Source organism: Rhamphochromis sp. 'chilingali', assembly GCF_963969265.1.
Source record: "Rhamphochromis sp. 'chilingali' genome assembly, chromosome: 18".
In the NCBI taxonomy this organism is placed as follows: domain Eukaryota; kingdom Metazoa; phylum Chordata; class Actinopteri; order Cichliformes; family Cichlidae; genus Rhamphochromis; species Rhamphochromis sp. 'chilingali'.
Window position 1 is genome coordinate 5,892,180 of NC_137945.1, and position 27,419 is coordinate 5,919,598.

A 27,419-nucleotide genomic window follows, 5' to 3' on the forward strand; every position below is an offset into this window, starting at 1 on the left:
GTCTGATGATGAGCTCCTTATCAGCTATGGTGATTCCTTGTAAAACAGGTCAAATCTTGGGGTGGAGTCTTAATCATTTTATTGCCCAACGGATTTACTTTACCAAATTGACCATCCCAGCCTTGCCGTAATGGTCCATTTGATTCACCTTTTATTGTTTATTTTATTTTCACTTACTGAATACGGGACAGACTTGACTGGGGGAAAGAAGGGGAGAAAGAAAGAGGGAAAGAGAAACAGCTGAGAAGAGGGACGGGGGAGAAGGGCAAAAGACAAAAACCAACAGAATGGGCAGGAAAAAAAAAGACAAAAAATGCATATATCAATCACCTGGGTCACCTGCTGAGAAAGAAAAAAGAAAACAAGCAGAAGAGAACAAGAGTAATAGAATAAACAACATCACAATGATATATGGGAATATGACAGTAAATACTAAATGTTAAACATTATTGTGCAGCTCATAAGATCAACAGAACACAGTGTGCTTTGAGGTAGGAGCCAAAAAGGGTGTAGTTTGTGGGTGTGATCACCCGTGTGTACACCTGTGAGCATGGACGCGCTTGTTTTTTTTTTAAAAGGTTCCTTCATGTAATGATCTGCTAGAGGGTGTGGGGGGGGGGGCCACAGCCCCGTCATCCAGGGCATGAAGCAGGTATGGAGGAGATCAAAACTCCAGACATCCAGAGGCCCCCAGAACACAATAGACCAAGGAAGACTAACAGAGGGGCAGCCGCGCCACTGTCCCAGAAAGAGCTGAGGAGAGTCCCAGATGAGGGCTCACTCAGCAGCCGCGGAGCAGAAGCCAGGGGGAGTTGCAGTGACGCGCCCATGAGCTCCGCCGGCAGCCAGCTGTGCCTGAGTGACCGAGCCCCAGGCCGAGAGGCCGGGGGCACCCCACCTCCGAAGTGGCCCGAGTGAGCCCCAGGCTCCAGGCCCCGATAAGCGGCCACCAAGGAGTGAGCCGGTGTGTACCTGGACGCCCATCCCCGGACACAAAGAACCACCAACGCACCGATGTCTGAGGGAGTCCGCCACTGGCAGGGGAAGTGGTGGTAGGGGGAGATAGGCCTCCAAACCTTGGAGGGCCTGAGATGTCCCCAGAGAGGTGGCGCCTGATACCCAACCTGACATATAGACACAGACATACAGGCACACACAGATACAAACATCCATTCCCACCCTCATGCTCTCATATGCACTTACTCCACACTCAACCAACGTGGAGACAGACATGAAGAGACGCTGTACACACGATCACACTCCCCAAGCGTACTCTACAAACCGGGTCTAGGTACCCTTGCCCCTGGAGGGGGGAACTGCACCCAGACCCAGGTGGTGTTTCCCTTTTCCCTGCGGTGGGGAGAGGCAGACCGCCCCGACTCCGCAGCAGCAGGGAGGCCCCACACTCCAGACCGCAGTCGGACGGCCAACTCCTCCTCCTAGCCCCCCGCTCCAGCAGGCCGCGGAGAATGGGGGTGAGAGAAGACTCCAAACCTCCCTCCACCCGCTCATTGTAGTGTTGATGCATGTGTGTTCTAAGGTGCATTTAAAACCCAGGAGGGCATGGAGCTACCTGGGGCAGCCACTGACAGCTGCAGCAGACCTGACCCTGGCCTCCAAAACCTGAGACATTTGTGCTTGTGATTTGAGCGGCTTTTCTGAGTTTTGTATATAGTGTGTATATTAGCTTTCATTGTACATAGCACATTGTAAATAGCACTGCAACAGAAGGGGTGAGCTGCCGTATTGTTTTTCCTTGCACTGTTTTCTCCTGTTTATTTCAGTTAGGGAGTTAGGTGTAGCGCTTGTCTTTTGTTTGATGTTTGATTTCACATAGGGTTTTAGATAGCACCTCCTCCTGACTTAGCTTGTTTTGTTTGTTATTTTGGCCTTTGTTCACCCTGGAGCTTCATTTTTGCAGTGTAGATAATAAAACACGATTCACTAAGAAATTGGTTTCCCTCTGTGTATGGTTTTGGGGACCAGGGCGGGGCAGTTTTTTCAAACTTATGTTGCGTTCCTATACCGCTAGACTGGGGCGTAACAGGGGGGGTAGCCTCCTCTGCACCCTGGTGACATACCCCTACTCCAAGGTCCTGCATGTGTGGGTGGTTGTGGTGGAGCGGGAAGAGGGAGGCAGCTGGAGATGGGGAGGGAAGGGAAGGGTGGAGTCTTAATCATTTTAATTGAGCTATTGCCATTCGTGTACAAGGTTTTGAAGCTTTACAGAAAAATTATCTAAAGCCAAATTTTTTCAAAGATTGGAAAATAAATTGATGTTCAATTGTATCAAAAGCCTTTTAAAAATCCAGGAAGAGAATGAAGCTATTGTCAGATACCAAATCAGAGTAATCAAGTAGATCCAAAACCAGTCTAATGTTATTAGAAATGTGTCTATTTCTCATTAAGCCTGATTGTGTCTCATCGATAATTGTATCCAAGAACTCTTTAATTCTGTTAGCAAGTACTAAAGCCATAATCTCATAGTCATTATTGAGCAGACAGATGGGTCTCCAATTATCAATAAGAAGTAAGTCCTTGTTTGGCTTTGGAATAAGTGTTATGAGACCCTGAGTAGGAGGGAGGGTGTTATTCTCCATACTTTCTATGAAAACCTGCAGTAAGAACGGAGCACTTCCTCTCCATGGCCTTATCAACATCCAATCTCCAGACTTCAGACTCTGCTCCTGAGGAGAAACAGAATCATCTGGCAGATCATTTGTTGTCATGACTTCTTTACTTTTAAACATTTTGAGCATCCAATCTGCTAATGTGCTCTCTCTTCTGCTTTTCTATCATCACTACAGAAGACTAAAACTCTAAATGCTCTACCATATATAATCTCAAAGCTCACAGCTTTACTGTGCCGTTAGTTCTCTCTACCAACCCTGCACTGTGGCTGATATGAACAATGATGTTTTAGTGTTATCCCTAGATGCTGTGCCATTAATCCAATCACTTCATTTACAAAGTGTGGACCATCATCACTATAAATAGTCTCCGGAATCCCGTGTTCTGGGATGATATTCTTACATATTGCTTTGGCAACCGAAATGGCATCTGCTTCCCTAGTTGATTGATTGATTGATTGATTGATATACCTTTATTAGTCCCACAAGGGGAAATTTCATGTTAAGGCTGCCAACCTATTGCACGCAAGGGCGGCGCCATCTTACCCTCTAACCATACATACATTACACAAAAACATCACATGGTGAAGACAGGTCAGAGAGGTATAACAATGGAAAATGCACCACATGAGGAAAGATAAGGAGAAAAAAATAACTCCCCCCAGACTGAGCTCCAACAGGGAGATCAGTTTGAGAACAGAAAAAAAACACCTCTGCACATGAAAAAACTCTTAATACGCCAAAGAAACACATGGCAAGCAACAGGAGTGAGTAAAGGGTGAGAGACAGACAGTGTAGACGGTACATCCAGGCCTGCAGCCTATGCGCTGGTCTCCTTGATTCAACGTCAGCATCGGAAGGGAATGTGGATCAGGGAAATTATTTTACTGCTATTGTTAAATAATCATCATCATTACCATTGCATTAATAATATAATTTACAGTATTGATATTGCATTCAGATGTTTAAACAGTGTGTGTGTCTTTCAGAAAGACTAAGTTGCAGGCAGGAGTTGACAGGAAGTTGCAGAGAGTTTGCAGAAGTGAAAGCAGAGTTATTCTGAGGAGCAGGTTAGACGAGGCTATTTGAATTATTAGGTTATTCAAATTGTCTGTTATACTTTTATATTCTTTTATTAAGCTTTTAGTAGAGGTTCTTGATTAAAACATTTATTCAACATAGTACATATAGTTTCAGTTAGGTTATTACACATAAGGATGAGCCTCTGGTCTGGTAAAAGGTCAGAAGTGCAACGGGTGAGATGAGAGAGCATTTGAGGACGACATAGACACACACACACTCAGTTAGAGAGAATCATTTATAGGTGGAAGTTTAATCATGTTTTGCTTGGGGTTGCAAAAAGAGCAGTTTGTCGCAGAACTGCTGCTGAGGTGTCAAGATGACAAGCGAGCATCAGAATCAGAATCAGAATCAGAAACTTTATTGTCATTGTCATGAGACCAACGAAATTAAGAATGGTCCCCGATCATTGCATCATCCCTAGCAATATCAAAATATAAATAAAACAATAAAATTCAATAAATAAAATAATAGAATACTTAAAATACTAATAAGATATAACAGTAAAACATTCACATACATTCCCACACACATGCTTCAGACCGTGCATAGATTAACACAAGAGTGGCGTGATGGACATTTTTTTGTAGTATTCAGATGTGTTATTGCAGTTGGATAACAGCTGTGTTTGAGTCTATTAGTCCTTGCTCTGATTGCCCTGTACCGTCTGCCTGAGGGCAACAGTTCGAACAGGGAGTGGCCAGGATGTGAGGTGTCTTTTATGATGTTTTGGGCCTTTTTAAAACAGTGGGCGTTGTGTAGAACTTCCAGTGTGGGCAGTGACAGGATGTACCTGCCATGAAGACGAAGACAACGTTCTTTTAAACTGTGTTAAAAGTCATTGTGGTTTTCATTTGACGTATGTATATATTCTGTCTGTGACGTAAGAAGGGGCGTCATTAATTCAAACCCTGATGCTATAAAAATCTGTGTATGCTTTGATTAAGTCGAAGATCAATCCCTGTCTGCGAACATAGTGGTCTTCCCACGCGTGTATTCATTAAAATCAGTTGTTTGACCAAGATCTTCTGGACCAATGGTTGTTTGTACTCTCCTTCCTCAATTATGTGAACCTTAACAGGAATAAGCGTCGAAGGCGTTTGGAGGGGGAGGGGGGGATGAGTGTATATCTGCATGTGTGTATATGTCTGTGTGCGTGTGTGTGTATGTCCAGAGTTCAGCTGAGACAGTGTCCTTCGCTCTGCCAGGCTAAGTAAACAGTCTTCCAGCCAACCCAGGTGGCCTTGCACAGAATGGGAAGAACCCACTACCCACTTTGAAAAGGGCACACTATCACTAGACAATACTTATAGTTATTACAGTTGGACAGCTCTATAAAATCCATGTGAATAACTTGAAATGGGTGACTGGGTCAGGGGAATTTCCCTCTCTTAGGTCTCAAATTACCTCGAGAATTGCGCTTGCAACATATCATACATGACCTGCAAAATTTTTCAAAGGTATTAAATCCTAGAGTATGAAAATGTTTCACTACTGCTGCCCACGGCCCATGGCTCAAAATAGCAGCAGTCCTATACAAATTCTATGGCAGTATTGGTTTATCGCACAGACAATAACACCATCCTGGAAGCTCGCTCCTTCTGTAAGCCACAACCGTTTTTCCTGCAGTAGGTGAATAGGCCTGCATGTCCGCCAGTGCATCTTGTATAATAGGCGATGTCTGTTGATGTTGCACTGCTAAAATGTGAACACCATGTGCTCCTAAAGCTGCCTCTTTTGCGATCTTATCTGCAAAAGCATTCCCTAATGCAACTGGATCTGCACATTTACAAATGGCAATTCTACTGGGCAATATTTTTGCTTCCAGCAGATTTTGCAGGAGTTTGTTGTGTTGTACAGGCTTTCCTATAGAGGCTGTCACACCTCGTCTCACCCACTGCACTACAAAGAAATGTAATGTAGCAAATGCATATTGGCTATCAGTGTATATTGTCTCTCTGTAGCTTTACACCCTTCCGTTAAAGCTAGCATCTCTGCTGCTTAAGCAAATATGAAACATGCTAGTTGTCTTGCACAGATAATTTTCTCACTATCTACTTCAGTAAAACCTGTTTTAGCCTGTCCCTCTGCTGTTGTAAAGCTCGAACCATCAACAAAGCAAACCATTCCCTCATCAAGTGGCACATCTGTTAAGTCATCCCTCGGCTTACACTCCACGTGCTCTCTACACTCATGAGAAGTGCCCTCCTCTTTCATTGGCAAAAGAGTTGATGGATTCAGAATTGTGCACCATTTTATGGTTATGTGTGGTTGTAAGAGTAACAGTAACATTAAAGACAAGTGTCTTGCAGCTGACAGAAATTTAATTTTAGTCTGCAGTAGTAGACATCTACCTCGTGTGGAACTAACAGTGTCAAAAGGGGAAATAAACTATTTCCTGAAACATTGTACAGCTTAAGCTGCTGCAGATACTGATCTCACGCATGGAGGCAAAGCACAAGACTCCTTATGGTTGTTTGCTGTGCAAAGACTCCTCTCGATGATCTCCTGGAAGCCCAGTAGCACAGTTCTCTGCGCGATGTGGACTTGACATGGACTTGAATTTTCCATACTTACTGTTCGTTTTGTGGAGGATGTCCAAATTACTAAGGTAGACCAAACAGGAGAACCAGTGGGACACAGCTTTGTTTCACAAACAAGTGGAGCTGGGTACAGGGGGATGGCATGAGCTTGCTTGGGGTCAAGGGTTCTTCCAGGTCCAGGATAAAAGAAGTTCCATAAAAATTCTTATCCAGTCTAATTCATGCTCCTCAAAGTCTATCGATTTATTGGATTGTGAACATTAGAGTTCAGAGGGTTTCAGGGCTGCTGGGCATTCATAGAGAACAAAATATTTCATCTATACTAATGAAATTTATTTTTTAATATTTGTCACATAGAGCATTGCACAGTGCTGACATGATACACAAGTCCCCCCCAAATAGGTCCACTTGCAGGGTTGTTGTTGGTTATTGCTGTGTGTCTGTTGTGCTCCTGCTGTCCTCTATATATCACAATGAGTACCACCTCATAAAATATATGGCTCTTGAAGTACCGCCCTTATTGCCGACATTAAAGTACAGTAGTTTAGGCCTATTTAACACCATATACAGTTTACTTGAAACAATTTCATTTCATATATGAATGTTATTCATTTTAACGGTCAGAATGTGACAGGGGTTTAATAATAACAACTGTACTGCATTAAAACTCCACAGCAGGTGGGATATCCAGTCTTTTTTTTTTGCCTGTCCCATTTGGTTCTTTAGCCGTCAGCATTGTTGTCTGAAGATCAACAAGGATACCCAATGGATTCATTTTGCCAAATGGATCATCGTGGCATTGCCGTATTGGTCCATTTGATCGACCTTTGTTTTTATTATTTATTATATTTTATTTTCAGATGTTACAGACGGGACAGACATGAGTGAGGGATAGGAAAGGGAGAAAGAAAGAGGAAGGAAAAGAAAAACAGAAGGGGAGAGGGACAGTGAGAAAGGGGAAAAAAATCTCCTGGATCACCTGTTGAGGGAGAAAGAATAGAAAACAAGCAAAAAAAAACAAAAACAAAGCAACATACCAAACACAACACCATCGCATTAATCTAGCTAAGTGTAAACAGCAGTAAATACCAAATATTGAATGTTGTTGTGCAGCACGCAGGACAGACAGCGCACAATGTGCTTTGAAGTAGCAGCCAAGAAAGGTGTAATTTAAGTCTACGAGCAGTGAACACCCGTGTGCAAACCTGTGTGGATCAGCGCGCTTGTATTCAAATGGTCTCCCCATGTAATGGTCTGCAAGAGGATGTAGAGAGCCATAGCCCTGTCCCCCAGGGCATGAAGGCAAGGAGGAGATCCAGGCCCCAGACATCCAGAAGCCCAAGTAGGACCACCGCAGGGGCATCCGTGCCACCCTCATGGGAAGGGCTGTGGATCCTCAGACGAGGGGTCACCCAGTAGCCACCGAGCAGAAGCTAGAGGGGGCTGCACCGGCGTGCCCACCGGCTCTGCCGGGGGCCAGCTGTGCCAGAGTGAACCAAGTCGCAGGCCCAGAGGCCGGAGGCCCGAGGGCCCCCCGCGCCCCGGAAGAGGCCTGACTGAGCAACAGGCGCCAGGCCCCGCCAAGTAGCCACCGGGAGTGAGCTGGTACATACTGTACCTGAGCGCCCAGCCCCAGACACCAAGAACCACCAATGCACCGACCCCTGAGGGCATCAGTCACCGGCAGGGAGTGTGGTGAGGGGAGATAGGCCTCCACACTTTGGAGGGCCTGGGAGTTCCCAGAGAGGTGGAGTCTAAGACCCAAACTGACATATAGACACAGACAAACAGGCACACACAGACACAAACATGCATTCCCACCCTCATGCGCACATATACAAACACTCAGCACTAACCTAACGTAAGGATTGACATAAATGGACATGTACACACAATCACACTCCCCAAACATACTCTATACCCCGGGTCCAGGTACCCTCGCCCCCAGAGGGGGAAACGGCACCCAGACCCAAGAGATGTTACCCTTCCCCCCGGGGTGGAGGCAAGCAGACCGTCCCAGGCTCCGCAGCAGCAGGAAGGCCAATTGGACAGCCAACATCTCCTCCCAGCTCCCCCGCCCCGATGGCTACCCCAAGGTGGGTGTATCACCATATACAGTTTACCTGAAACAATTTCATTTCATATATGAATGTTGTTCATTTTAACGGTCAGACTGTGACAGGGGTTTAATAATAACAACTGTGCTGCATTAAAACTCCACAGCAGGTGGGATATCCAGTCTTTAAGTGATGACCTGATGAAACTTGCTTCTGGGTCCAAACTACATTTATAAAGGCTGCTGTGTTTTTAACATGGTTTAATGCTTTGTATTAGGCAATAGTTTTCGACTCACCAACGGTATCTCCCGGGCCATCAGCGTGACAGCGCCGTGCCGTCTTTGCAGTTTTAAGGCTCAGGGAAACGCTCTTTAGCGGCCACGACCGCTGGCAAAAAGGAAAGGCTACTCTTTATAAAAAGGCAACCCTCATCACACTTTCTGACCAATCATAACAGCCCATTTCACACACGTCTTTAAATCATCCTCTGCCGAGCAGCCTCTGAACCATGAAAAAACTTTCCTGAACTTTACACTGGTGTATAGTGTTACACAGCATGGTGTTTCACTGTGAGTCTGAAGTTTTGATCATAGTAAACCTGCATAACTCCTGTTGTTTTTTTAAATATAGAAAATAGAAGCATAGGTGGGAATAAAAAAAAAACACCCCCTCCCAAAAAACCCAAAAAACCCAAAACTCATCTGTTATGAAAAAATTGTATAGTGTGTATAGTGCGGTGCTGCCTTCAACATCCTCCTTTTATTATCTCACACTGTAGAGACTGTAATAAAAACACAGGGAACAGACTTGGTTTTTAGAGAGAAGTTTGGCAAACAAGGAAAACTGAGAACATTTTTCATTTTCATTGAAATATTTTCATTACTTCACTTTTGTTTCATAGCAGCCACAGGATGGCACCAGAGTCCAGTTAAAAAAACAAAGTTTAAAATCTGTTTTTCTTCACACCCCTTCACGCTCTTCTTTTTGTTTACATCCAAAATGTAATTCACGGTTCCCACAGTTCCCAGGGACAAACAAATCTAACTAAAATCTGCAGTGATGAATGAGCAGAGAACCCAACCCCAAATCCTCCAATCATGTACACCTGACACCAGAGCGGTGACAATGAACAGACCAACCAAGTATTTTTTGTCTTTTTTTCACGGATTAGAGCTGAAAGAAGAAATTCTTCTTGCTGGGAGCTATTTTCAGAAGCAGATTACATACTGCACTAAAGATTTCTTGCAGGCAGAAGGCTGGATTAACTCAAAATAAACTACACTGCATGTGTTCATTGTAATAAGACAACGTGACTACTGACTGAGCCCATTGACACAGACTGCCTAAACAAATAGTCCGTGTTTATTTCCAAGAAACCTTTTGACATAACCTCAAAAAAAGCGTGAGCTGGCGGTGGACTCCATAATTGGTCATAATGGCTCAGACTGTGGAGGCAATAGTAGATACGAAGAGTCAGCCACGCTGTTCAGCACAGAACTTACGGAGCACCAAAACTGCACACATTCCCTTTATCATGATGGCTTGTTTGAAATTTATTTAAAATACGTTTTGAGTTAAAGTTTACGTTTCTGAGTTAACCTCGGCTACACCTGACCGTGTAAAATCTGACATTAAAAATCTGAAATTAATCTGATGTTACAGATTATTTTTCAAAAATGATTATCTAATAATTATCTAATAGAGGCAGTGTCTTTTAGCTTGGTTACATCTCTTGGATGAATGGATGACAGGGTGCTACAGCAGAGGCTTTCATCTGATTAATGCCAGATATTCATGATTTTATGCAGGGTTTAATTTTTACTGAAAGAATGTTAAATATCTAAATCCAGCTTTGTGGGTCTTGGTGCTGTCACTGTGCAATGTGGACTGTGCACACCGCAGCTATGCAGGAGTTTCCTAAAGTGTTGCTTCTATAGCTCTGACACATAGTATAACGTGGAGTATTTGCACACTGTTATAATGATTATTTCTTTGTATCTCTGCAGTGTTTTATGATAAAATAAAAATCAAGTGGAAAACACTTGAAATTGATCCAGTGGTTTGTGGTTAAAAAAAAAAAAGCAGTTTTATAAGCTGAGGTTGTCCATTTTCTGACTTTCTTTATATTCTGATAGTTTGTAACAATCTGAAGTGCAAGAAGAATTGTGAAGTAATTTTAAAATATTGTTCCTAATTTAGGAACAACAACACCTGCTTCCATGTCTTGCATTAATATTTTAATAACTTCTCTGCTTATTGACAATTGTTCCTCAGATCATTATCTCTATTTGTACGATACGATGAAGGGAAAAACAGGGTACCCTTTTGAAAGTCTTTTAACATTTATTGTATTATTTATTTTTGCAAAATAGATGCATTATACTCTGTGCTTTTTCAAAGACAATGACACTTGGGCTTCAAATGAAAGCACTGGGGTGTAACATTATTGGAGACTATGAAGATATTAACAAACTGTAAAGATATGAGTATATGTGTGTTTCGATATCTATATATAAATTTGGATTCACAGAAATGCGTGAAAGCAGTGGAATAAAGGAATAAAAAGATTTCAGATGATTAATTCAGGGGGTGCGTCTAGACATCCATCCATTTTAATATAAGTTAAAATAGAGTCATGAAAGACTCAAATGCAACGTCAAGAATAAAACACAGTGAGACATGGTCAAAGAAAGACACTGTATAAGAAGTCCCACGATATGAGCAAATGTATGTAAGGAGATACTGTAGCAGGAAGGCAGCTTCACATCTTCGCCATGTTCGCGATGACTGGAATGAAAAAACAGACAAACAAGAGCTTTAAGCTTTTCTGCAAATACTTTTCATGTGTTTGTGTTTGCACGTATCTTTTATCTTCTTTACTGTCAGACAGTTAAACACCAGCGAGGCTGCAGCTGAAAGAACAAACGAGAAATGTCTTTTAAACATTACTTTAATGAAATGCTCAATCATGATGAATCAGATTCTCCCGCGTCTTAAGAAAGTAAAAATAAACTAAAAGTAAACTTACTGAAAGTAAAAAACAAAGGGTGAAAACTGACGTATGTGGATAAATCTGGTATATTTACACGATGAATTCAATACACATTCATATCTGACTCTGCTGCTTTGTCAACAGCAGCTGTGTTGCTTCCAGTCAGTATCACGTGCTGAGCTCTTGTGCCCTCCTCCTCCTTTGCATCTTTTCAACATTTTCATGTACAAAAATGGTGATGCACAAAATCTGCCATAAAAATCCTCACACAACAATATTGTTTTTTGCTTCTTTTTTCATAAATGACTCATCATCATCATCTTTGTTTAGATGCAAGAAGAATCATATAGAAATGAAAGAGGTATAAATCTTCTGACCGAATCTGCTGGGACTGTGTGAGGTCCTGAGGCTAAGAGTAAGGATTTATCCACAGGAGAGCTGTTTTGCTGGAGAACAATGAACTATTTGACTGAGTTTCAATTATTTACAGACGAGCAAAACCAGGACAGAGAAAAAAGGACAAAACTGACTCAGTAAAACGACAGAAAATAAGATCCCATGTAAATCTGTATTATGTAGAAGTTCAGCCCAGCAACCAGTTCAGTTCAACACAAGTTTAAATGATTCTATCTGAACTCTGTGGAGCCTGATCTCAAGCTTTTTGAGTCTGACACTGAAACCAGAGGATCTTTCTGTCTCTTCAGATTCACTGTGATCCAGTGATGGGAGTGATTTCAGCCCTGAGTGATCACGCTGATGTTTGCACAGAGCAGACAATGAGGTGAATGTTTGGGCACATTGGTAACAGTGAAACAGTTTATTAGTAACGTGGGATCGTTTGTGTTCGGAGTATGAACTGAGATTCCTGAAGCTCTTGTCACACTGGTCACAGCTGTAGTTTCCTTCCATGTGTGTACGTTCATGATAGTTACAACCAGATGAATCTGAGAAGCTTTTGTCACAGTGTCTGCACTTGTATGGTTTCTCTCCTGTGTGGACTCGTTTGTGTCTTTTAAGCTCCCATGCAGTGGTGAAGGATGACCCACACTGATCACAGAGGTGCTTTTTAACTCCACTGTGAATCAGTTCATGTCGTTTTAAGTGATGTGATGTGGTGAAGCTTCTCCCACATTCTTTGCAGTATTTCAGTTCTTCTCCAGTGTGTCTACGTTGATGTGTTTTTAGGGCGTCTCGTCGACTGAAAGTTTTTCCACAAAGGTCACAACGAAAGTCTTTCCCACCACCACGGTGATGACAGGGTTGAGAACTGGATCCATCTGTGTGGCTCTGCTTCTAAACAAAGACACAAAGACAGTGTAAGTTAGTCCTTCAACATTTTTATCCTGAACGTCGCCTGAAATAAAGAGCATCTCTGCAGACGTCCAATTACATTTGACTCAGTTTAACACACTCAGTTTACTGGGCTGCAATAACTACAATACTACCACCATAATACTACAGTAATACTAAAATCATAACTGACATGAAAATCTGAATAATCACTCAGAGCTGCTTTTCCATGCAGTAGAATTGCTAACATGCTAACACAGTTTAATGAGCAGAGTTGTTCCAAACAGTCAGGCTAAAATGACAAGATAACAATATAAATACATACCTCACAGTAACTGCACTTGTAGAGTCTCTTTCTGGTGTGGATCTGTTGGTGTCCTCTCAGGTAATGTGGAGATTTAAAAGTCTTCTCACACAGGTCACATTTATAAGGTCGTCCCTCAGTGTGGATAAACATGTGTTGTTGTAACTGTGCGTCTGTAGCAAAGTATTTGCCACACTGTTCACAGCAGTACACATCATGTCTGGTGTGAATGCGTAGGTGTCTATTTCGGCTCCCTCTCTGGCTGAAAGTTTTCCCACAGATGTCACAGCTGTATGCCTTAATTCCAGAGTGGGTAACTAGATGCCTCTGTAAGCTCCTACTGCAATTAAAAGCTCTGCCACACTGATCACAGCTGTACGCTTTAACTCCACTGTGGATGAGTTGGTGGTGTTTTAGGGAACTCTTCAAGGAAAAAGACTTTCCACACAAGTCACAGCTGAACGCTTTAACTCCAGTGTGGATGACCTGATGCTGTTTTAGTGAAGCCCTCACAGTAAAATCCTTCCCACACTCGTCACAGCTGTATGTTTTCTCTCTCTTTCTTCTGTGAGGTTTGTCGGCCTCCTGAGAGCGCTGACTTCTGGCTCCATGTTGGTCCTGCAGTGACAGAGATACAAACAGGCAGTGAGTGAAATGCAGTCGTGGAACAAACTCAACCTTCAAACTCTCTCTATTAACACTAGTTTTAAGCCTAGGGCTGCTCGATTATGGCAAAAATGATAATCACGATTATTTTCACTGAAATTGAGATCTCGATTATTTGACGATATTTATTTAACCCTTTAAGACCTACTATAGAACCAAGTCCGCCAGAGCTTATATTATTTTTTTACATGTTGTAGTGCCAATTGTGGGAGAATTTCAAGTTGCTATACAACTGTTATAGCCCATATTTTAATAATATGTATGAATTAAGTCCATAGTAACTACATTAATTGCAAAACAGTGCAATAAACTACAAAAAAAATTGAAAATCGTTTTTGTTTTTTTTACATATATTTCTACTTGGAGAAATTTAAGAGGTTTATCCCTCAAAACTTTAAATACAAAAAAGTTGCAAAAAATAGTTTACAACAACAAGAAATTTATTTTGAGTGTCTTCATAGTTTTATTTTGGAGATACAGCAATTTTTATATACTGCAGGAAAAACGAAAAAACAATCCTATGATGCAAATTTGCAAAGAAAACAGCAGGTGCATCAAAACAAACTATTGTCTTGTGTAGTCTGGAAGATGAGTGGATGGTGGGGTGGGAGCAGTTTTCTCTGTGGTGGGGTTGGGTGGACTGTCCCGGGCTCTGTGGGGCCGGGCGGCGCTGCTGCACTGGGCCCCGGTCTGGATGGGCCTGGGCCCCCTTTCCCTGGCGGGTCGCGGAGTATGGGGGTGCCTACTGGGGTCACCGGGGGAGCTGGCCCCAGGGGGGGGGGGTCACTTGCCCCTCCCTTCCTTCCCTCCCCATCTCCCCCTCTTCCCGCTCCACCACAGCCACCCACACATGCAGGGCCTTAGAGTAGGGGTATGTCACCAGGGTGCAGAGGAGGCTACCCCCCCCCCCCTCTGTCCCCTTCTGGCTGCCTCTGCCTCAATTTTATCCACAACTTAGACATTCACATTACTCACACTCTCATTACACATACATATAGGATCTTGGGGGTGGGAACGATACACGGAATCCAAATTACCATCAGGGTGTACACCTCACCCCTGGCGTCGTTGCCCACCTCTCAATTTTAAATACACGTAGACATTGAGGGCTAGCAGGAGGGACTATGTGCTTACCTGCTGCTCTCTGGCAGGTAGCTCCATGCCCTCCTGGGTTTTAAATGCACCTTAGAACACACATGCATCAACACTACATATGAGCGGGTGGAGGGAGGTTTGGAGTCTTCTCTCACCCCCATTCTCTGCGACCTGCTGGAGCGGGGGAGCTAGGAGGAGGAGTTGGCCGTCCGACTGCGGTCTGGAGTGTGGGGCCTCCCTGCTGCTGCGGAGTCGGGCGGTCTGCCTCTCCCCACCGCAGGCAAAAGGGTAACACCACCTGGGTCTGGGTGCAGTTCCCCCCTCCAGGGGCAAGGGTACCTAGACCCGGTTCGTAGAGTACGCTTGGGGAGTGTGATCGTGTGTACAACGTCTCTTTATGTCTGTCTCCACGTTGGTTGAGTGTGGAGTAAGTGCATATGAGAGCATGAGGGTGGGAATGGATGTTTGTATCTGTGTGTGCCTGTATGTCTGTGTCTATATGTCAGGTTGGGTATCAGACGCCACCTCTCTGGGGACATCTCAGGCCCTCCAAGGTTTGGAGGCCAATCTCCACCCACCACCACTTCCGTTGCCAGTGGCGGACTCCCTCAGACATCGGTGTGTTGGTGGTTCTTTGTGTCTGGGGATGGGCTTCCAGGTACACACCGGCTCACTCCTTGGCGGCCGCTTATCGGGCCTGGATCGTGGGGCTCGGTCACTCAGGCGCGGCTGGCTGCCGGCGGAGCTCACGGGCGCGTCACTGCAACTCCCCCTGGCTTCTGCTCCGCGGCTGCTGAGTGAGCCCTCATCTGGGACTCTCCTCAGCTCTTTCTGGGACAGTGGCGCGGCTGCCCCTCTGTTGGTCTTCCTTGGTCTCTTGTGTTCTGGGGGCCTCTGGATGTCTGGAGTTTTGATCTCCTCCATACCTGCTTCATGCCCTGGAGGACGGGGCTGTGGCCCCCCCACACCCTCTAGCAGATCATTACATGACGGAACCTTTAAAAAAACCAAAAAAAACAAGCGCGTCCATGCTCACAAGTGTACACACGGGTGATCACACCCACAAACTACACCCTTTTTGGCTCCTACCTCAAAGCACACTGTGTTCTGTTGATCTTATGTGCTGCACAATAATGTTTAACATTTAGTATTTACTGTCATATTCCCATATATCATTGTGATGTTGTTTATTCTATTACTCTTGTTCTCTTCTGCTTGTTTTCTTTTTTCTTTCTCAACAGGTGATCCAGGTGATTGATATATGCATTTTTTTCTTCTTTTTTCTTTCTGCCCGTTCTGTTGGTTTTTGTCTTTTGCCCTTCTCCCCCGTCCCTCTTCTCAGCTGTTTCTCTTTCCCTCTTTCTTTCTCCCCTTCTTTCCTCCAGTCAAGTCTGTCCCGTATTCAGCAAGTGAAAATAAAATAAACAATAAAAGGCGAATCAAATGGACCATTATGGCAAGGCTGGGATGGTCAATTTGGTAAAGTAAATCCGTTGGGCATCTTTCTCTGCCTTTAGACAATAATTCTGATGGCAAAAGAGCCAAACGGGACAGGCACAAAAAATAAAATAAACTATTTCCAGCAGTGCAATTCGAGTTCTAAGAATCCCAGAAACTATTCAGAAAAGTCAAACATGACTTATAAAAACACCAGTATAGGCTTTTAAGGCCTACAAGTAAAAAACTACATTTTCCGCGAAAATGACGTCACTTCCGGTTTCGGCCAGGAAATGGCGGACATGCGATAGTTCGCGCTGACGTCTGTTTCACTGTGGGAAGTGTTACGAACAGCTGATCCGATCGGCAAAGCGTGTTTCTGGAATATTATGTTTTTGTTCCTTCAAGCGCTTTTTATGCAATTTTTGCAAAGCTTTATGCGGGAGGAAACCGTGACCCAGGACAAGCTGATGGCATAAGATGTAAGTACAACTCCTCTGGTTTCATATGCAAAAAAAATATATATATATTGCGCTAGCTTACACGGTTCAGGTTCTACAGGGATTTAAAAATAGTTACACAAAACAGAGCGTGCTGCTCTGACCGGCTTTAAAGGGTTAACAATAACAATGTATTGAATAATGACTCTTAATCAGCGGTCTCCAACCTTTTTTGCGCCACGGACCGGTTTATGCCCGACAATATTTTCACGGACCGGCCATTAAGGTTACGCGGATAAATACAACAAAATAAAACTAGTACCGGTACCGAAAAACAGAAGATTTATTCATAACACATGTGAAAAGACCCAGGAAAACCGAGTTAACGCTGAAAACCGATAAAAACCCTGAAAACCATACATTTCACACATGAGCCTCAACTCTCGCGGCCCGGTACCAAACGACTCACGGACCGGTACCGATCCAAGGCCCGGGGGTTGGGGACCGCTGCTCTTAATTGTTGTGATGAGTGTTCGAAATGCAGAGAGGTGCGCTGGATTTGCTACACGGAGCAGCGCGAGAGTAAAGCATGAGGGAGGGGCTAATAATCGGCTCAGTCATTTTTAATGATTGTTGAAAGCCCAGATCGTAATCGTGATTAAAATTCGATTAATTGAGCAGCCCTATTTAAACCTGAAGGTGGAGTGTGGCACCAAACACCTTAAAGGTCTTTTATCCCCACCTACTGGTAGTTCTAACACATTACATTCAACCTGGTGTTAAAAATAATTCATGACTGTTTAAACACTAAAATCATTCCCATCCCTCCTGATTGTACACACACACACACACACACACACACACACACACACACACACACACACACACACACACACACACACACACAGAGTTGTTGTTTCTAATGCATATTTCTATGATTTTTATAGATTTCTACATAATTATTCAGTGATAATAAATCCTGTTTGTTTATTTGTTTATTCAAAAGGAACCCCATTAGCTTCCACAACAGATGTTGCTCATCTTCCGTCAAATACAATCACATAAAATATTATACAATAAAGTGGATTCAAGATATCCACATAATTTGCCTCTTACATCCACAGTGACGTTTCACAATTAAAATATAAGCAATCAATAATAAAAAATAATAATAATAATAACAATATCAATAACATTGAGGCACATTACACAAATTTCAAAAACAAATCATCTCTTACAATATTTACAACAACTAAAAGTTCTGTAAATCAGCTTTTAATAATAATAATGGATACTTTATTGATCCCCATGAGGAAATTACTTGTTTTTCTCTGCATTTGACCCATTCACTCAGTGAAGCAGTGGGCAGCCCACTAAGCAGCCGCCCGGGGAGCAGTGTGTAGGGACGGTACCTTGCTCAGGGGTACCTCAGGGTAGCCGTTAAGTGGATTCGAACCGCCGACCTTCCGATCATGGGGCGACCACTTTACTGAGCTATCCCTGCCCCCTTTAAATGTTCATTGAAGTTTTGAATAGTTACTAATTCTCTAATTTTATGAGGCAATTTATTCCACCTGAAAGTTGCTCTAAATATAACAGTTTTACAAAAAGTTACTTTTAACTCGAGGATTTGCTAAATTGTAGTTTGTTGAAAATCGTGTAATATCATTATGTATTTCATCTGGATACTGCAGCTGAGCAGAAATAAATGTGGCGTGTTTAACAGAATTGCTTTCTTTATAACTACAAGTAAGCCATAGAATATTTTAGCCTGTACAGGAAGCCAAGAAAGCTGATAATGCATTTTATCGATATTCGTATTAGAGATGGCACGATGCCACTTTTTAATGTCCAATACTGATTCCGATATCATATGGATATCTGCCGATACCGATATGAATCCGATATAGCGTTTTTTGTAATCAATAAAACTGTTTTTAAATAAATATCTTGCTGCATTTTGTAAAAGTTCATACTCAAGTTTTAAAAACAAGACACTAAAGCTATTCCGTTATACCAAATGAGCCCTTTCCTCTACTCCCTCTTCACCCACGACTGCAGACCTGCCGATGGTTCTAACACCATCATTAAGTTTGCAGATGACACCACGGTGATTGGCCTCATCAGTGACAACGATGAGGCCGTCTACAGGGAGGAGGTGGATCGTCTGGCTGAGTGGTGCGACACAAACAACCTGCTGCTTAACACCGAGAAGACCAAGGAGCTCATCGTGGACTACAGGAGGAATGCTGACCCACATCCACCCATCTACATTAAGGGGACGGCTGTGGAGCGTGTGAGCAGCTTCAAGTTTCTGGGAGTCCACATCTCCGAGGATCTCATCTGGACGACCTGAACTGCTCTGCCTCGGACCGGAAGGCGTTGCAGAGGGTCGTGAAAACTGCGCAGCGCATCGCCGGAGCACCACTTCCTGCCATAAAGGACATCTACAGGAAGCGGTGTCTGAAAAGGGCTGGGACAATCATCAAAGACCCCAGTCAACCATCACGTGGACTCTTCACCCTCCTGCCCTCTGGGAGGCGCTACAGGAGCCTCCGGACTAAGACCACCAGGAACCGGAACAGCTTCTTCCCCACAGCTGTCAGACTCCTGAACTCTGCCTCCTGACATCTGACCCACGTTAAACTCATGGACTGAACCACCACTCACAACCACTAGCACTTTATATAGCCTCTGTAGAAATTATCCACATATCTCACTTATCTTAACTGCACCACTGCATAATTCTGTATAAATAATCATTCTGTAAAATACGATAATTTTTAATTCTACAACTGTTTATAACTTGCATATTTCCCATTTCTGTATAGTTTTTTTTTTATTTCATGTTCTGTATAGTTTTTCATATTTATATCCTGTTCATAGCTTGTACTCACCACAGCCTGTACATACTTATAGTTATAGCATATTCATAACTTACTTTATACCGTGTACATTATAACATACCATAATAGACCCATTTCTGTAATATACTTACATATCTATATTATTGCTAATATATATTGTAATATATCTATATCATGGCTAAAGCACTTCTGGATGGAAGCAAACTGCATTTCGTTGCCCTGTACCTGTGACATGTGCAATGACAATAAAGTTTAATTCTATTCTATTCAAATATTTTATAGTTCAGCAACACACATCAATCTAATAAACTTAAACCTGCACCATCCTTCCTATTCTGGTATTATAAAGAGTACTTAGGTTGTTTAATATTTCTGCTGACTAATAGAGTTGCCAACTCCCAGCAAAAATCTCCCAGAACCACCCCCGCCCTCCACCTCATGATGCTTAATCAATGTAATCAACTTTGATTTAATGCACGTGTAAATCAAATGCACAGAAATAATCAATTATGTTTCTACAATAATTAAATAGATTCACCATCTTTCTTCAACAGAATTGCAGACTGCACAGATGGTACCTTCCCAAAGGAAGAAGGACTATAGCTTACCAGGGTGTAAATTAGACTTAATAGTTACCATATACAGTAATGGATTTCTATACATTTAATCAGATGACCACTTTGGTTGTAAGATTCAGATAATTATTTATTAAAAGTTAGTCCTTTAAATGAAATAACAAAGAAAAGTATTTTTTGTGCCTCCCTTTTCTTGTTAATGGCCTACCTGCCCCCTGGCAAAGCTTTGCTAGAGCCGCCCCTGCACAGTTACCAGCTGTCAGCTACTTAGAAAACATGAGAGAAGAAGAGGCAGCTGCAGCTTAAGGACACAGACTAACTCCAGAGTCTTTTCCCCCGATTCTAGCTGAAGTACGGGACAAATCGCTTCCTTTTCACCTCAGTATGGAAGAGATTAAGATTAAAAATGCTGCGGTTTGGAAGCATGTAGTGAGGCTCCAAATGCTCCACCAGTTCCCTGACAGGTCTCGCAGACAACAGCCGCTCTATCGAGTGACACATACTTCTCTGACAAGCAAAGTTGGGTTAAGCGAAGTAGCGCGTTTTGTGAGGTGAGGATCGGTCCGTCTTTAATTAGTATAGTATGAACATCTAATCTAGACGCCTTATTCTGGACTAACTGAAGTCTGTTAATATCTGTCTTAGCAGACTTCAGACTTCAGTTAGTCTGAAGTACCGACGAGGCCTCCCTTGCAAGTAAATCGATCGATCGCTGTTGCCTTGTTTTTCTTTCATGGGAATAAGTCCTGGAGACAGCGGGGTCTGAGTTTAGACCCAACAGGTTCAGTGAAGAAAAATGTCTGATTGTAACCTGAGGGTTTTTTTTACATTAAGAAAAAGGCACCAAACATCAAACCAATTTAAGCCTAAACAGTAACACATGAACGTAGAGCAGGGCGATATGACCAAAAATATTAACAGTGCAAATGCAAATTCCTCGGAGCAAATGTCGGCCAATTTCCACTGGAAATGCCTTTTGGTTAAACTGTCAGCAAGGAATTTGCATTTGCACTGTTAAATTTTTATATAACTTCAATACACATAAAAAAACAGCTGTTTGTTTAAGTGAAAATACATTGATGGGACTTTTAATAAAGTTGTGGAGTTGTAAAGTATTTTGTCTCGCGTCAAGTATATCATTATCGCAAATTTTCAAATGTATATCGTGATAAATATTTTCGGTCATATCGCCCTGCTCTGTCTGTCACCTTCTGTGTTGAGCTCATTGTTTTCTCTGTAGTGGCTGAGCTGAGTCCAAGTAGCTGAAAATGTTCCTCTGCTGCTCCGTCAGACTCTTCTCCTCCTGCTGATCAGCTGGGACACAAAGCAGATCTTTGTTAGGCTCCACACTGCACTGAAGAGTCAAAGTGTCTCATATGTTCATCTGACAAGTTAAAAGAACACATTTTTGCTTCCCGAGGTGGGCAACTTATTGGAAACAAACACAAAAGGTTTGAGCACTGATACAAAATTTAGCAGTATAGCAGGAGAGACTGAGGCCTGTTATTAGAATCAAATGCCCAGTGGGCCGACACACACACACACACACACACATATATATATATTAGGGGTGCAACGATATTCGTATCGATATTGAACCGTTCGATACAGTGCTTTCGGTTCGGTACGCATATGTATCGAACAATACAACATTTGTAATTTATTGTATCAACTTTCCTTCTGACGATGCTGTCTGTGTTGAGCGCTCAGTGAATCTGTGTTCGACTACTCCGCCTAGGCTGCACTGTCGAGCGCAGATCCACTGAGCGCTCAACACAGACAGCATAGTCAGAAGGAAGAGCGCAGGGCAAGCTAGCGAGACAGAAGTTAAGCTCTCCTTGCAACAGGCAAATTGAACGTCATTCAGATCTGGCGTTTGGAATTATTTTGGTTTTCATGTGACGTATGACCCTGAAGGTAAGCGAGTCATGGACTAAAGTAAAACAGTATGTTGAATGTGCCATGCAATGCTCAATTACATTGGTGTGAACTAGTGTGTTAGCGCAGTTAGCTCGTTAACGTGTTGGCCGTCTAGCCCCATGCACGGAGTGATCGGCGGTAGCTCGTTAACGGAGATTTGCCGTGTTGTGGCGTTAAGGTAATTTCAACGAGATTAACCTGAAAGCACTAGCGGGAACACAACGAATATGACTGCACATTTACGCCGACATCATCCTAGTGCAAAGACAAGTGGAAGCAGAAAAAAAACAAGCAAGCATGCTACTAACTTTAGCCGAGTCATTTAGACAGCTGTTAGCACATGATTCTCCTTATGCTGCTGAGAATATAGCCCAGAAGAAGCGGATAGTATAGCTTTTATTTTGGAAAGAGACATTTCTCTAGCTAGCCCGACGTCCCGGAGCTAGCGATTTTTTCAGTCGGGCTACCAAAATCTATCTCTTCCCTGCCCGTCGGGCTATTGTAGGAAAAATATATGTCAATGCTTTTGCATTCTTTCAGAAATGTAGCTGGGTAATTATGTCATTGGCATCGGTGAGCCACTGTCAATATGTGACATATTGAAGTCGCGTTTGAATTTGCGCTTGTTTTTTTGCTTTCACTTTGCAATCCTGCGAACTGTGTATAGAGAGCGACAGCACTGATCTGTGAGTGATGATAATTTGTGCACCAATTCCTCTGACATCGTCTTATTAATCGTTAGCTTACTATGCAAACATGACGCAGCAAGCTTAAACATGTGAGAGGTTGATCGCGCAGAGAATCGCTGAGCTTATGTGAGTGCGTGTGTAAAAGCATTTCAGTTCTGCTGAGCCAAATAAGACAGGTCAGGGTGAAGAAGTGACAGCCAAAGAAAAGCTTACCACAAAACGGAGAAGTTATGACAAATCAGACTATAAGGCAAAAAGAAAGTGCAGCTTTATGGTTTCATGGACAAAAGAATTTCTGTGGCTGCAATATGACGAGCTAAATAACCAGGGCTGCACATAAGTGGTCCGCAGGTGCGCATTCGCTGTCAAAATAAAAAACACGCACAAGGGTTAGGGTTAAATTTAAAAACTGTACTTTTGAGTTAAAATATATATTTATAATTTTAATAAATGACAAATTAAAAATGCATGAACATTTTTTGTATCGAAAAAATATCGAACCGTGACACCAAAGTATCGAACCGAACCGTGAATTTTGTGTATCGTTGCACCCCTAATATATATATATATATATATATATATACACACACACATATACATACATATACAACAACAACAACAATCTTTATTTATAGAGCACATTTAAAAGCCTTGGGCATACCAAAGTGCTTTACATAAAACAATAAAAAATAAAACAGTTCACACATTAACATCAAATACATAAAGGTAACGAATTATGTTCACAGATAAAAGCCACCAATAAGAGTAAACTGCAGCACATAGGTTATAGTAAGGTAAGACTGTACCACCATGATAAAAGACAGCAATAATGGAAAGATAGCAGAGAATTTAATACAATAGGTCAATAGGTCACTGCAAGCAAGCCAGCATTTAACTGGTAGAAAAGGCAAGTTTAAAAAGATATGTTTTTAGCTGTGATTTAAAAGAATGAATAGAATCAGACGCCCGGATGCCAATCGGGAGATTGTTCCACAGCTCCGGTGCAACTAGAGCAAACGATCGATCACCTCTAGATTTCAGTCGAGATCTGGGCTGAACCAGCAGTAACTGTGAGGATGACCTTAAAGCCCTAGCAGGAGCATATGGATTTAAAAGTTCCTTAAGATAGCTTGGTGCAGTGTTATTGGTAATTTTAAAAGTAAACAACAAAATTTTAAATTGAATACGATATTTGACAGGCAACCAGTGCAGATTAGCAAGGACAGGAGTAATGTGGGCAAACTTCTTGGTTTTAGTTAGAATGCGAGCTGCAGCATTCTGAACTGTCTGTAATCTATGTAAAAGGGAAGAGTGGAGACCACAATAAAGTGAATTACAGTAATCTAGCCTTGACGTTACAAAGGCGTGGATGAGCTTTTCTAGGTCTTTATACGGGATATAGTGCCTGGCCTTAGAAATAAGGCGAAGCTGGTAAAAACTGGATCTGACAACAGCAGACACTTGTTTATCAAGTGTAAATGAGCTGTCAAATAAGACACCCAGATTCCTAACAGTGTCAGAGAAAGAACTAGTGAGAAAACCAAAGGCATCCCGACGTTTGGCTACATACATACATACATACATACATACATACATACATACATACATACATACATACATACATACACACACACATACACACACACACACACATACATACATACATACACATATATATATACACATATATATATATACATACATATACACACATATATATATATACATACATACATACATACATACATACATATACATATATGCGCCCTTATGCGCCAAGGGCTCAGAGAAGAGCTCGAGAGGATGTGGAGGGTGAAGGTAAAGGTGGTCCCCGTGGTAATCGGAGCACTAGGTGCGGTGACTCCCAAGCTAGGCGAGTGGCTCCAGCAGATCCCGGGAATAACATCGGAGATCTCTGTCCAGAAGAGCGCAGTCCTGGGAACAGCTAAGATACTGTGCAGGACCCTCAAGCTCCCAGGCCTCTGGTAGAGGACCCGAGCTTGAAGGATAAACCGCCCGCAGGGGCGTGCTGGGTGTTATACACATATACATATATATACACATACATACATACATACATATATACACACACACACACACATGTATGTGTGTGTATGTGCATATTGGTCGGCCTACATATATATGCATGTGTGTTTGTATGTGTATAGATAGATAGATAGATCCCTTTTGATTGTTGGCAAGTATGTGTATGTGGTGTTAAATAGGCCTATACTACTGTGCTGTGATGTCGCTCGTAAGGGTGAAACTCATTGTGAAACGTTTGAGAACCACTGCTACAGAACAATGGAGATTTCCGTTATATGGTAACACCCTCAAATCACGTGATGCCCAGAATTGTACAATACCGATGCTCGAGAGCGCGCGTGTGATGCAAGTATGTGTAGAGTGTTGAGCGCGTGATCAGTGGTGAGAAAAACAACTCACGAAACTTGACCTTTCTATACTCGTGGCTCACTTGCACTTCTAATCTATTCGTTTGCACACTTACACACACCCAGCTGCGGTTTCCTGTTTTGCTACACTCTGGAGAGCCTCGCCTTTAACGGTCTCCTCTCACAGAGAGCAACAGAAAACTTCATTCAGAAAACTTCGAAAAACTCGAGATTGACTGAACTCAGTTCAAAGTTACCTTGACACTTACCTTTAGATGTGAGAGGTAGCGATGGTCCGCTTGAAGCTGACGCTCCGGTGCGTGTGTCAGAAAAATCAACACGCTGCTTCAGAAACACTGTGTCGAGGCTTGATTCGTTTGGCCAGAGTCACGTGATTAGTGACGTCTGAAGCTTCATTTAGAACGTACCTTTTTTTTTTTTTTTTTTTTTTACGTTTGACGAGCATCTTGACTTTTGGTCTTTGGATCAAGGGCGTAGATTTGGCATGGACGGAAGGGACGCGTCCCCACCAATATCCAGCGATTATTGAATTGTCCCCACCAATAATTTGATCTCTTCGAGTAAAGAAAAACAAACCCGATAGTAAGTAAAAACGATCTGTCAGCGTCTTATTCAGTGAGTGGAGCAGAAAGAGTTAAATTACGTTCTCTACCGGAGTCCTACGTCATGTGACAAATATGGCCAATGTGATTGGCTGTGCCTTTCAGGGAGCTGTGTTTAGTTTCAGCAGCTGCAAACCTCCGCTGCGAGGCTCAGAGGAGGATGGCAGCAAAAAGGAAGAACCTGGATATAAGAAATTGTTTTTCAAAGAAACCTGTAAGTCACATAAAGTCAAGTTCACTCATATAATGTGTCCGTCACAATAACGTTACAGGCTATGCTAGGACATACATGCCAACACTCACGATTTTTCCGGGGAATCCCGAATTTCAGTGCCCCTCCCGAAAATCTCCCGGGGCGACCATTCTCCCGATTTTCCACCCGGACAACAAAACTGAAAACCATATCCCAGACTGGCCCAGCCAATTCCAGTTTCCAACAATGGCTACTATTACTGCAGCTACTTAGTTTTAATATTACTCTTATTACTCTTTCTGGGTCGCAAAATAAACTTTTAACACATTTTCAGGCGAGAATGTAGCTGTGTAAACGTCAAATAACTTAAACATGTTATTGTTTGGCCTTTTTCTGTGTTTTATTTGTTGGTGAGTAAATGGTTTTGGCTGAGATTAAAGTTATTAGATTAAATTAGATTAAATAAAACTTTATTAATCCCTCAGGAGAATTCCTCCAGGGTTCTCACACAGCTGAATAAACTGCTGTGTGAAAACAGCAGTTTATTCGACCATCTACACCAGCGTCCGGTTATATTTTAGACAGCAAGGAGCAGACGGCAGGTGACGTAATTCTGAAGGCTAGACCGTCCAATTTCACAGTCGCTCATTTCCGGTCTAGCCGGCTTTCAGAGGACCTGGCCCACTTAGACCACAAAGGCCGGGTTCTCAGGTGGACGCAGCCTCTGAATTTGGACACCCCCGGCCTGTTTCCGGCCGGACAATAATAACGGTGACATTTAAGTTATTTTATCCGATAAATAAACACTGTAAGATTCAAGTTTTTACAGCTGTAATTTTAAACAGTTTAAAAGCATGTAGAATAGCATATGCAGGCAAGTATATTTCTCCTTTTTTTTTTTTATCAAGAAGCAAAAACAAAAAGGAAAAAATAAGAAACGGGGCAGGGGTCGATGGTCGAATCATCCGTCCCCACCAATGCCACAACCAAATCTACACCCTTGCAAAGGCCTTTTAAAACTCTAGGAAGAGAATGAAGCTATTGTCAGATACCAAATCAGAGTAATCAAGTAGATCCAAAACCAGTCTAATGTTATGAGAAATGTATCTATTTCTCATAAAGCCTGATTGTGTCTCATCGATAATTGTGTCCAAGAACTCTTTAATTCTGTTAGCAAGTACTAAAGCCATAATCTCATAGTCATTATTGAGCAGACAGATGGGTCTCCAATTATCAATAAGAAGTAAGTCTTTGTTTGGCTTTGGAATAAGTGTTATGAGACCCTGAGTAAGAGTAGGAGGGAGGTTTTTATTCTCTATACTTTTTTTTTTCTTTTTTTTGTGTCCCGTTTGGATCTATAGCCATCAGAATTGTTGTCTTGAGGCCAAGAAAGATGCCAAGCGGATTTATTTTACCAAGTGGATCATCATGGCCTTGCCATATTGGTCCATTTGATTGACCTTTATTATAATTATGAATTTATTTTATTTTCGGTTGCTACAAACGAGACAGACATGACTGTGGGATAGGACAGGGGGAAAGAATGAAAGAAAGAGAGGGAGAGAAAGAAAACCAAAGGGGAGAAGAGAGGGTGAGAAGGGGGGGAAGAGAGAAAAAAAACAAAA

General features: G+C 42.5%; 2 protein-coding genes across 2 annotated transcripts in view; one reads left to right on the plus strand and one right to left on the minus strand.

Moving 5' to 3' along the window:
- The window catches only part of LOC308385446 (uncharacterized protein), a 538,971-nt gene that overhangs the window by 42,449 nt on the left and 469,103 nt on the right, over positions 1 to 27,419 (plus strand). The gene's annotated exons all lie outside the window — the stretch shown is intronic.
- LOC308385456 (uncharacterized protein) lies at positions 11,279 to 27,195 on the minus strand. Its single transcript, XM_080864371.1, has 4 exons — positions 25,248 to 27,195; positions 21,185 to 21,290; positions 12,918 to 13,514; positions 11,279 to 12,595 (listed from the first exon to the last, which is right to left on the minus strand). The coding sequence occupies exons 2-4, from the start codon at positions 21,200 to 21,202 to the stop codon at positions 11,903 to 11,905; spliced, it is 1,308 nt and encodes a 435-aa protein (XP_080720497.1). The 5' UTR covers positions 21,203 to 21,290; positions 25,248 to 27,195; the 3' UTR covers positions 11,279 to 11,902.

Excerpts from the sequence above, each read along its gene's own strand:
- LOC308385456 (XM_080864371.1), bottom strand. Across the intron at positions 12,596-12,917 it reads ACAAGTGCAGTTACTGTGAG|AAGCAGAGCCACACAGATGG; the intron begins GTATGTATTTAT and ends GTCTTTGTTTAG.